The sequence below is a fragment of the Caretta caretta genome, chromosome 5, assembly GCF_965140235.1.
Source record: "Caretta caretta isolate rCarCar2 chromosome 5, rCarCar1.hap1, whole genome shotgun sequence".
NCBI lineage: Eukaryota > Metazoa > Chordata > Testudines > Cheloniidae > Caretta > Caretta caretta.
Window position 1 is genome coordinate 91,284,734 of NC_134210.1, and position 12,436 is coordinate 91,297,169.

A 12,436-nucleotide genomic window follows, 5' to 3' on the forward strand; every position below is an offset into this window, starting at 1 on the left:
TGCATGTATAAATGGATACGGCCACATATTTTCAGGACCTATTTTTGTACGCTCTTACGGTATGAAATTATTGTTAATAAACTTTGATAAAAGTCCACATTTACTATAATTATTATTATGGGACTTGCATTCCTAGGTCAGTTAGGTGCTTTTGCAAATCCCATCCAACATTAAAAACCTAATGCTTCATGCCCTGCAAGAATGTTTTACCTAACACCTAAAATGAAAATGATCGCCAACATAATGGACTCTGGCCCATCCTCTGCCCCTAATCTGGCTTCAGGAAGAATCAGAATGTTCAGCTCCCAGTCAAGAGAGAGTCTGGGGATTGTGGTGAAAGCTCCTCTATTCCCCCTACTAACAGGTCCTAGAGACAATTTTTTTTCATTCTTTGCAAGATACATTTATTTAGCAATTAAATTAAATTAAATTAATTGCTTTTTCTGCTTGCTACTCAGAGAGTGAAATAGTTGGAGCAAATGAGTTTTGGAGATCAAAACATGGGTTGTGAGGAAGACACAAGTCAGCCCGCAAACCCAAGGCCTGGAGCCAGGAAGATCAAAAGTAACATCTATTATCTCAGTCCTTGGGCTAGAATAGGATTTTCTGTATCCCCTGCGTGAAAGTTTGCAAATCTGTGTAATTGTGGATTCAGTGGCCCCTCTCTCGGGCCTGTCTACACTTACAGCGCTGCAGCTGCGCCACGGTAGAACTTAGTGAAAATGCTTCCTACGCTGACAGGACAGCTTCTCCCTTTGGTAGCTCCTGAGAGGTGGTAGCTATGTCAATGGGAGAAGGCCTCCTATTGACATAGTGCTATCTACACTAGGAGTTTGGCTGGTATAACTATGTCGCAAAGGGGAGTGGAAAATCCACACCCCTAAGAGACGCAGTTATACCAACATAAGTCTGTAGTGTAGTCCAGGGTTCATTCAGCTCATGGCTGTGGGCCTGAAACTCTCACACTCCTATAACTCCCTCTGCAACTGTATGTTTGGGGCAGACATGAATGTACCTCCTTGGCAGACAAGTGGTAAAGAACCCCCTGGCTCAGTAGCTCAATTTGTGATCTGCCCCACTCACCTTTATGCAGGAATACCACTAGGTTTTTGGCATAATGGGCCTTGCAGAGGCTCTCTCTGAGTGGCTGAAGTTCAATAGCGAACATACTGTTGAAGAAATGCATAGACTAGACCTGCCCAGTGTGTGGTATGTTCACTACTGTGGAGGGGCAAACACTAGAGGGAATTAACCACAACAAATACCACCACCATTAAAGGGATGTTTAAGACAAATACATAGAACAGCGATTACATTTGATACCTCAGTTTGGTTGACAGCAAATTTTTAGCTTTATTTTCTCATTGCTTTAAAAAACAAGCAAGCAAGCAAGCATAAGTTCTGCTTGTATAGCAGCAGTAGAACGAGCACGGCTGCACTGGAGAAACAAACCAAGCGTAAAACTGATCACAATGGAGCAAATGTTGAGGAATGTTTTGCAACACAATCAATCATATTGATTTCTAATTGTATGGCATTTCTATTACACCTTGCATACAATTGCAGAAAGACAGCAATCCACGTAGGATAGAAACCCAAGCTCCCTTTGGTTCTGGAAAGTAGATTTAGTCCTAATTTTTGTGACAGATGGAGTTGATAGTTTCACGATGAAAAAAGCGCCAGTTTTTGACAGGCAGCAGACACTGATGCCTCTTGTGGTCAAAGCCCATGTTGCTCTGGAATTAAGGTAGCACCAAAATTAAAAGAAACATCTACAAATGCACTATCACCAACTCTGCAATGTACAGCTTATGCTGTTCTGAACATTTTATATTATATTTGTTATTTTAACCTTATATTTTCTTTTAAACAAAGGAAGAAGAATTAAGAATGTAATGAGAATTTTAATGCATCCACAACGAGTCTTTTTCTTTCAATCAAAACTGATTTTTTTTATCGCAATTAATAAATTTCAGGCAACTTTTAAGAGCTCATAGATCCCAATAAAGAATTCAAATAATCATTTCAGACATTGGGAATCATATTTCAGTGTTCTATTTGCAAAATCTATTATAAATAATGTATATTAGAGAATAGGGTTTTTTTTTCTAAATCCTGGTAGTTCCATGCATTGACTCCCTAGAGAAAATCTTCATGCAAATATATAATTTGAATTTGTTTAAAGGCAAAAGAAGTGAAAAACGGTGAAATGACAAGTGGTCATGCTTAAGTACTGCAGTCTTGATGTTCAGAGAAGTAGCATTAATGGACCAAATTCTGTTCTCAATATATCGATACACTCCCATTGAAAAAAGAAAAGGAGTACTTGTGGCACCTTAGAGACTAACAAATTTATCTGAGCATCTGATGAAGTGAGCTGTAGAAAGTCTCTAAGGTGCCACAAGTCCCCCTTTTCTTTTTGCGAATACAGACTAACAGGGCTGCTACTCTGAAACGCCCATTGAAGTCAGTAGCATTGCACCGATCTTAAATGAACAGTTTGGTTCAGTATGAGACCGAGCCTACATTCCTCGCAGGAAGAATTCTTACTCCCATTGCAAGGGGCAAAACGGGATCAACAAATGATGCAAAAGCCCTTTCTGTTTGTTTATATATATTGGTATATAATGGCATATTTGATATATAATAAATCTATAATTGTTTGGACTTCTATCAGTAAAATTTATAATGAAATTTATTTTACAGCATCTTTTAATAACGTATGCCATGATGTTACATCTCAGGTAACTTCTGTAAACCAAACGCTGCTTTGTGACCGCTGGAAAACAGAGATGGGTGCAAAGCTTTGCTTGATGCAAACAGCTGCAAAGTTTCTCCTTGAAAAGCTGTGTTGTTGTATAGCAGTAACTGTGGGCGCCTCCTTAACAGTAGGAGGGGCTCCTCGGGGGCTGCTGTCAATCTCGTTAAGCCTTTCCTTTCAAGCTTTGAATGTGAGCTGCCCGCCAGCCCCCCTTTCTCCCGTAGATCGTAAAGAAAAAAAAAGTTTCAACAACAGGCTGGACCAATAGTAAGTCGAAAAGCAGGGAAAGGGGGCCGAGCAAAGGGAGAAAAGTGGAGAAAAAGAGAAAGAGCGACTAGCGCGAGAGAGCGCAGGCTGGGGGCATGTGTAAAAGGAGAAGAAGCGTTGCTAATTGTTTTGTTTGTTTGCTTTGCCATGCATGCATAATGAGGCTTCATCAGAGCACGTTGCTGCTGCTCGGAGGCCACTTTTGTATTTAAAGCCTTCCAAGGAAAAAAGCTCCACAGAGCAGAGCAGCTTGCGAGCTTGTTGACAACAGAAGCAGCATCAACCGCAGAGACAGAAAGAAAAGGGAGATCCTGAGCCAGCTATTTTTTCCCGTTCTCAATTTTCTTGCCAAAAAGGGGATTTCTTTCCCCGGCTTCCCGAAAGTGCAACAGTATAAGCGAGCGGAGCCGGGACCGTGAATGGGATCGGAGCGGTGTGTGCGGCTGGCATGTGCGGAGATGCTGAGAGCGCAGAGTTGAAAGCTCCCGAAGCAGCAGCAGCAGCTGGGCATTTATTTTGTGCAAAGAGGAAAGAAAGGGATCTGCATGAGAAGCAGGACAGCACCATGAGCTCCCCCGGCGAAGCCTGCAAGCCCCCGAGTGCACTCAGGAGCCGCTCTCCTCCCAGCCCCCAGTTGCACTGATTATCTAAGGGAACTCTTGCGGCAACAGCAGCCCGGGACCGGGGGGTGGGGGTTGTACTGCAGCCCGCTGTTCCAGCCGCGGAGGGGCCGCGTGGATGGATTGATGAGGGGAAGCCTCATGCACACAGCTGGCAGGAGTTTTGCAAACTTTTCCACGGGCAGCTGCTCCTCCTCCTCCTCCCCCCATCGACCCTCTCGCAGCCGCCGCCGCCCGCAATGGTGGTAGGTTCGCCCGCTGTGCATGGAGGAGGAGGCGGCGGCGGCGGCCGCCGGTGGCTGTTGCCGGGCGCCTGGCTGTGGCTGACGGTGGTGCTGGGCGCGGTGTGCCCCCCGCGGGTGCACGGCCGGAGGCTGATCTGCTGGCAGGCGGTGCTGCAGTGTCAGGGGGAGCCCGAGTGCAGCTACGCGTACAGCCAGTACGCCGAGGCGTGCGCCCCGGTGCTCCTGCAGCAGCACCCGGCCGGCAGCGCGGGGGCCGCCGCCGCCGCCTCCTCCTCCTCCCGGCGGCGGTGCCCGAGCCACTGCATCGCGGCCCTGATCCAGCTCAACCACACGCGGCGGGGCCCGGCGCTGGAGGACTGCGACTGCGCGCAGGATGAGACCTGCTGGGCCACCAAGCGCGCCATCGAGCCCTGCCTGCCCCGCACCAGCGGCGGCGGCGGCGGGGCCGCGGCGGGCGGCGGCGGCGGCGGCGGGGTGATGGGCTGCACCGAGGCCCGGCGGCGCTGCGACTGGGACAGCCGCTGCAGCGCGGCGCTGGGCCGCTACATGGTGTCCTGCGGCAAGCTCTTCAACGGGCTGCGCTGCACCGAGGAGTGCCGGGCCGTGATCGAGGACATGCTGGCCGTGCCCAAGGCCGTGCCGCTCAACGACTGCGTCTGCGACGGGCTGGAGCGGCCCATCTGCGAGACAATGAAGGAGAACATGGCCCGCCTCTGCTTCGGGGCCGAGGCGGGCGGCAACGGCGCCGGCAGCAGCGGCGGCTCGGACGGGGGCCCGGAGGATTACTACGAGGACGAGTACGAGGACGAGCCCAGCCCGCGGGGGCGGGACGAGCCGGACGAGCCCGGCCCCCAGCCCGGCTTCTCCGCGCCGGCCAACAGCGCCGGCCGCGCGCCCGCCCCAGCGGCCTGGACCGCGCTGGCCTCCATTTTGCTGCTGCTGCTGTAGCCGCCGAGTCCCCATTTGCTTCAGGGCTGGCGCGCGGCGCTTGGGACACGTGGGGGGATCCCCGGTCCCAGACGTGCCCCCTGGGATTATTTAGGGGGACACTCCCCTCCCCCATCTCCATGGTCGTTTATCCGGACACGGCCTCTCTCTCCCTCCCCACCTCCCGCAATACTTCTCTGCACACCCTCTCGCCAGCACCTGCCTGGACATTTATCTTAGGCACTGTCCTCCCCCTCCCCCCCCCCCCGCAAACACCACCCCCCGCCACCAGTTAAAATCATTTTGATGGCGACGATAGCAGTTTATTGGCCTTGTAAACCGGCCCCTGTGTTCTGCACGGGTGCTAAGGAGATGGAGAGAGAGATGGACGGAGGGAGGCGTCCAGGGCCGTGGTGTGGTTTGGCTTGCGTTTAGCGTGCACTATGCAATTTGTTCCACACCCCGGCTTGTTGTTAGCAGCAAGCCAATGAGTTAAGAAGAGGAACCGTTAGCAAAGCTACTGTAGGTCCATTACCATCCCACCAAAACAAAAAACAAACAGTAAGGTGCTAATAGTTGTTAGTATTCCACATGAGGGTGTGAGAGAGAGGTGGGAAACCCGAACTTGCTGCCAAAACAACTGCCTTACTGGTTATAAGTAGCCAACAACTCAAATTCAAGTACCCTTCTCCGTATCACCATTCAAAATATTCACAGTGATGCCTGAAAGAGGATTAGGTTTCAATTGCCTTTAATTAACTGGAGGGGGTGAAAAGTTTGGAACAAATCGATGGGATCTCAGCCTCCCCTCACATTCACTGTCCCCATAACAAATGCTTGCTAGCAAACATATCTTTTTCTTCAACCTAACCAGAAAAAATGCAGATTTTTCAGAATTGTTGGCTGCACTGAACAATGCAACTTTTGTCTTAAAGGAGCTCTGCACTGCCATCTTCGAAAGACACTTTTTAAACTCAAGAACTTGTATGTACAAATATTCTGAAAAGTTATATTGTGTCTAGCCATATCAGGGTGCTGACCTCTGGTAAATCTTATATAAAATGTATTTAAAACTGGGGTTTGTTACCAGTCACACTACTTTGTATATAGAATTTTATAAATTGTATGCTTGGGGAATAATTTATTTAAAAAAAATTAAAGTTTTAAAGTTACATCCTATTTGCCAGATAATTGCATTTGCTGTTCTTTTCTGGAAAGATACAGATTTCATTTTATGTGTAAAGGGATACAAGCAACAATAACTCAGTGAACTGTTCTGCAGAACATCAAATGTACAGTGTATTTTATAGTTTTGAAGTTAACTTTCTTATTTTAAGAGACTTTATGAACACTGTAGAATTGTATAAATGCATTTCCGAGCTGCCTTAAGGTATTTTTATAGAAGGCATAAAAGATCCTATGTTTTAAATATCTATGGCTTTGTGTATTTCTTAAATGTGTAAATTAGTAAAGGAAGAGTTTTAAATATGGATGCATGATGATGTCCAGAGACATTGCTATTGAGTGAATTGTCAGTCCTGTTTGGGGGAACAGGGGAGGAAGGATAAATAATAAATAAAAACTCAGTATCTCTCTATGGTACTTTAAATAGATGTCAGTTACTGTTGCTCTTACTTTAATGAATAATTGGACATAAGTAGTAAACAGGACTTAGAAAATACTACCTTCAAAGCATGTGGTTGATTTTTGTATGTGTTGGCATGGTAACATACCAGTGCAGAGCTGTGTAAAGCAATGCTCAGTTTGTCTTCCAAGGACTCTGCTCCTATATGTGTATAGAATTATCAAGAGAGCAGCTCTTTCCTTATGAAATGGAGGATGGTATTCCCACTGATGCTGCAAGAATTTCATATACATGCAAATATCTTGCCACACATACAGTGTCTCAAGCAACTTTCAGAAATATTTAGATTGTATACAGTAGATTGTTGGCATTTGCAACAAAATTAATGAAAGTTTGCAAGTCAATTCGCCTTTGTCCACAGTGAAGAGTGCAAAAGTCAACAAACTGGGGTGATAAACAATTACCAGAACTTGTAATACTGTTCTTTGGAGTTGTTTTGCATTGGGCTGAAGCCTGGTTTTCTGCCAGAGCTACTGATCTACACTCAAACGCCCTTAGATAAATAATTAGACTCTTAAGCTGTGTCGAGTGCTGATACACTTGACCTTGTAAATAGAAATGTTTGCAGTAGGAATAAACTCCGGCATTGGAAAATCTTTTAAACATTAACACAAAGGAGGGAGCTTGGTCCTCTAGGGATTTGAGTTTGAACCGCGCCAAGCTAGGCACTTGCAAAAAAAAAAAAAAAAAAGTTTGTTTATCTTCTATTCAAGCTGTTTATTTAAAGCTTTTAGTTTTAAATACGGTGATTGGAAGGCAAGACAGAAGTTTAAAAGCCACCACAAATAAACTTTGACTGAGGGGGCGACAGATTAGCAAAATAGTGTCTTTTTCATCTTAACAGATCTTGGGAGAAGATAAACGCACATCTGTCTAAACAACGAGGAGTCCTTGTGGCACCTTAGAGACTAACAAATTTATTTGGGCATAAGCTTTCGTGGGCTAAAACCCTGGCTAAAGCCCTAATGAAGTGGGTTTTAGCCAGGGTTTTAGCCCACGAAAGCTTATGCCCAAATAAATTTGTTAGTCTCTAAGGTGCCACAAGGGCTCCACGTTCTTTTTGCTGATACAGACGAACACGGCTACCCACCCCTCTGAAAGCACATCTGTCTGTTAAGTCAAATAACACAATTATAAATCCCCGTTTCTAGGATCAGTTATTTTAGATACTTTTTTGGGGGGGGTCATTTCTTTAGTTCAGATGGTTTTGCTTAATTTCATTAACAATTGAACTGATATTCACACACAAGCATTAAAAAAAAAAAAAAACCACACCTCCAAAATAGTTGTGATGCCGACCAAGCCTGAGTATTGTGTGTGGCTATGAGCTAAATTCGGGTGGTTTTTTTTTTTAAAGTCACCTGAACGGTTGAGTAAACTTATTGTTAAAATAAAGCTGAAAAGGTTGTTTCTTTAGGAAGAGAACAAAGAGGAGTTGGGAGAGACTTGTAAATGGAGTCAGCTTGCTTTACAAAAATGCTGAGTTTGCAATCCTGTAGGTATGATTTTAAATATTCTCCCCAGTCCTTGAAGGGATATTCTTAAACATATTTTCAGTTAATCAACTTTCTGTGTCCATTCAGACTATTTTGACTCGTTTTAAGTGAAAAAATTAAGTCCCACTAAAAGCCTCTGTTTTTCCTCAGTAAGGAGTAAAGGCATTAGCACTAGAAAAGGACTGATAATTAACTGCTACAATAAACTCAAGACTTGATTTTATAGGCCCCTGTCAAAAGCATCTGCCTGGAATAAATCAACACTGAGCACCACTGTGGAGGGAGGACACGAGTCTTTATGCTTCCTTCCCTGTAGAAAGTGTACACTGATCGGTGGCTCCTTTTAATTTAAATAGTGGTACACGAAGCACAGCCATACGCGCTGCATCCTGTGGTCTTCGCCTTATGAAAAAATAATAAAAGTAAGTTGGGTTATCAGAGCGAATGCTCCTGCCAGAATGAATCAGCTACCCGGAGTGTATTGGCCTGTATCCCCATGCTGCGTGATTATACAGGGTGAACGTCTGTCATATTTTAAATTCAGAGACAGGGAAGGTCGGAAGTTTTCGAATTTCTCAGGGGAGCGCTGTGGGCATCACTAGAAGAAGAAAGGACGTCAGTTTCCCTGATTGAGAGGGGATTTTCCCTAGGAAAGGAGGCCCTGATTTTCTAGATGTTTGAAAATGCTCCTTGTCTTGGCCCATTCCTAGCAATCTCTTCCGGGGAGAGAAGGAACTCTGTTCCATGCCATGTAAAATAATCCAGTGGCTTCAGCCCCCTTTTTATTCCCAGTTACCAGGTTTGATTTCTTGGTGACAGTTTATTTGTCTTTGGAGGCACTCCAGTGACAAATGTTTAAGGGAGTGTGGGACAATGGTGGAGAACAAGGAGGCAGTTCATTGAACTGACAGTGACCATACAGTAAATAGAGGCAGATTCAAGCTTCACTGGTCACCCAAGCTCACAGCAAAGCTTTTGTACACCATCACAATAGCCATAACATAAGGTCTCTGTTTATTTTAAACAATATATACCAATGTATGCAGGCAGGCAGAAGTATCCCGGTAAATATGATGAAACCAAGATTTATAATAAGAAAAAATGAAATAATTGATTTTGGCCAGAGCATTTTTACACTCACATTGGAAAGCATGCAAGGTTATAGTTACAATGGACCTACCTACGCTGTATGTAACACTTATCCGATCATTGGATCATGCATTGCCTACACCTATGTGTAACAAATGTGTACTACGTGGGTGGCAAGAGTATGCAAACTATATATGCATAGAACAGAAAACAACCTATCTCGATGCAATGCAAGATAGCTCGGTATTAAAGCAATATTGTCTCAGGTCGTTGTTGTTGTTTTTAAAGTACCCTGGGTTGGGTGGGGGCGGGGAAATTGTAAAGAAGCCAAGATTTTCAAGAACAAACTTGGAACATATAACCATAGCGTCAGCTTGAATCATGGAAAACATGCTCTACTGACTTGTAGGACCTGCCTCTTCAGAGCTGCTAAAAGAGATTCCGGTCGGTATCCTTTTGGCCCTGCACACCACACTCACGGAGTGCCCCGCTGCAATACACATGCAAATACAAGTTAAGTAGGTAGACTCGCGGCACAAAACATTTCCAACTGGAAAGATCAGTGCTCCTATGTGAGATTTCAAGTCTGTTCAAGGGTATAAAGGTATAGAAATCTATATGATTTGTAAGCAGCAAAGTCGAAAGTTACTGTATTTGACTTGCGGCATTGGCCGTGGTAGACAGTTGAAAAGGCTCACATTGACTGTCTGAATGACATAAGTAATGCCCTATTTGCATAAATACTTTCTAAGGCATCCATTTAATCAATTTCTTAAATAACAGAATGATCTACTACAAAATAGTGGACTGTATACACTATATTTTGGCACAAAGATGGTCATTCTCCCAGTAGTAACCAGGGGCTCTAAATAAATGATTTCAACAATGTTTTATTAAAGGAGGACAAGAGCCCTCGAGCTGCATTAATCGGGGAGAAGTCGAGTGGCACTTTTGTTATGGAAATGTTAAGCACATAATAGTTCAGGCAAACAATGTGGAGCCACTTCATTCTTTCAGCCACGCTGACACCTCTTAAAGAGGAACTGCAGGGAAGGATGTGGGAAAGATTTGCTTTCTGAGGAAGCTTTCAGCTAATATTTTGGAGGGTTACCTCCAAACCCCTTTTAGTGTGAATGGAACTGAAGGGTTTAACAACCAGTAAGGAGAAATGATTTAGGTACTTAAGGCTAGTGACACCTCCTGACTAAAAGCAAGTTGAGATACTTTTGACAAAACAGTTTATGAAAGTTCTATGTATGACTTTATGATGAGTCCAATGGATGTTATTCTACAGGGCTGGTAGATATCTCAGCTGCATATATTATATACAGATATATTATATAAACACATCATGGTATAGAGCTAACCTGATACTCTCAATACACCACAGAGAGAGAGGCATTAGGGACAAATGAGAATAGGGATGTACCTGGGCCAGGATTAAGTAGGACTTGATAGAAGGTGTAGATAAGGTGCTTAAATGTGACCTGGTAAGAGACAGGAAACCAAATAATGCTTTGGTGAAGAAGTTGATGCTGGAATGTTAGGAGAGGAAGCCAGTTTTAATAGTGATATTATGAATAGACTAAAGGAAGGGAAAGTGAGTTTGGGAGCCCTTATATGAATAGAGATAGCCTATGAATGGATAAGGGTTGGAGAGAGAGGCAAGGGCAGATTTTGTTGACAAGGAGAAAGAAGCAATACAGTTCACCGAGGGATTGGATGGGAGAGAAGTGGGAGTAAAGAAATGGTAAGAATTTAATAGTAGTTTTACAGGCTTGGAAATGGGAAGGGTAGCGAGGTTATCAAGTAGAGACAGAGAAAGGAGAAGGATCAAAAAGAAAGGTGACAAGTTCAGTTTTGGAGAGAATAATTTTGAAATGGCATCTAGAAATCCAAGATGTGCCATAGAGGCAGCTAGAGATGTGAAACTGGCCAAAGGGTTTAAGAGTAATGAGTAATTAGACTGAATGAGTAATTAGATTGAAGCAGAGATGGTGATGGTTGAAGACAATGGGAAGAGATAAATTACTGGAAAAGAGTGCAGCAATGAATAGGGAATCAATAACAGAACTTGGAGGGACAGTACCAGGTAGGAGAGGAGATTGACTATTAAAGGAGATTTTGAAAGAATGGTTGATAAAGTAGAAGATAAGAGAAAACAGTGCTGCAGAAGCCAAGGGAAAGGTCTGAGGAGGAGAGAGTGATCAACAGTATTAAGAGCTGTAGACCAATTAAGAATGATGAGGCTAGAGAAGCACTCCTTACATTTAGCTTGAAAGAGGTCATTAATGTCTAGAGTGGAGGGGAAAGGGCAGAAACCAGATTGGAGAGTATCAGCAAGAGATTAGGAGGAGAGGAAATGAAGGCAGTGAGAGCTAACCCTTCACTCCAGGATTTTGGAGACAGAAGGGAGAAAAGATATAGAATGGTAGTTAAAGAGAAAACTTTCTTCAAGATGGGGGGAATGTGTGTTTTGAAGCAGAGGAAAATAAGCCAGCAGAAAATACAGCAGAGGAGAGGAATTAGAGAGGATCTAAGGCTGACAGAAGTTAAAAGGAGTGGGCTCCATGGTACAGGCTGAAGTGTAAGAGGCAGAAAGTAGAAAATAGAGCCAAAAAATGAGCAAAGAAGGAGAGGCAACAATTTGGAATGGAATGGGGGAGAAAGAGAATTCTTGTCCGATTATGTCAATTTTGAATAGAAGAAATTAGCTACACCGTGGACAGAGAAGGATTACGTGGAAGAAGGGGACAGCCATCTGGGAAAAGGGTTTAAAAAGATAATTGGGATTATAAAAGAGATCTCTCTTCTCCTTCATTATGGGAAATATTTAGGCAACACCAACACAGTATCTGAGAACATTTAAATATGCAAAAGACTTCACACTTCCCCAATACATCTTGCCATCTTGTATCTTGTTACCACAATGTGCATCCTGAGAAAATATGGTGCTCGATGTCATCCCAAAACACATATAATGGAAAGGTATCATCAAAAACTACAAAAATCAAGTCACATCTGTTTAAAATGCATTGCATTAAAATCCTTCACAAACATCTTTTTCTTTTTGTGTTATCATAGAAATATAGGGCTGGAAAGGCTGTCAAGAGGTCATCTAGTCCAGAGTCTCTCAATCTTTTTGATACCAGGGACCGGCTTGCTTCTTTCCTAAACTGTGTCAGGGAGATCTCAGAGACTGGCGCCGGTCCACAGGCCAGTCATTGAGAAACACTGATCTAGTGCATTTCACCATGCTAAGGTAAGATTAAGAATATCTAGACCATCTCTGAAAGGTGTTTGTCTAACCAGTTCTTAAAAACCTCAGAGATGGGGGTTCGACAAGGTAATTCCTAGGAATTCCTCTAGGTAACCTCTTCCAGTGC

General features: G+C 44.0%; 1 protein-coding gene across 1 annotated transcript; it reads left to right on the forward strand.

Moving 5' to 3' along the window:
• The first annotated feature begins 2,992 nt into the window (after positions 1-2,992).
• On the forward strand, positions 2,993-6,251 carry GAS1 (growth arrest specific 1). Its single transcript, XM_048850873.2, has one exon. It carries the CDS (start codon positions 3,888-3,890, stop codon positions 4,839-4,841), a length of 954 nt encoding a protein of 317 aa, XP_048706830.2. The 5' UTR covers positions 2,993-3,887; the 3' UTR covers positions 4,842-6,251.
• Positions 6,252-12,436: the final 6,185 nt, after the last annotated feature.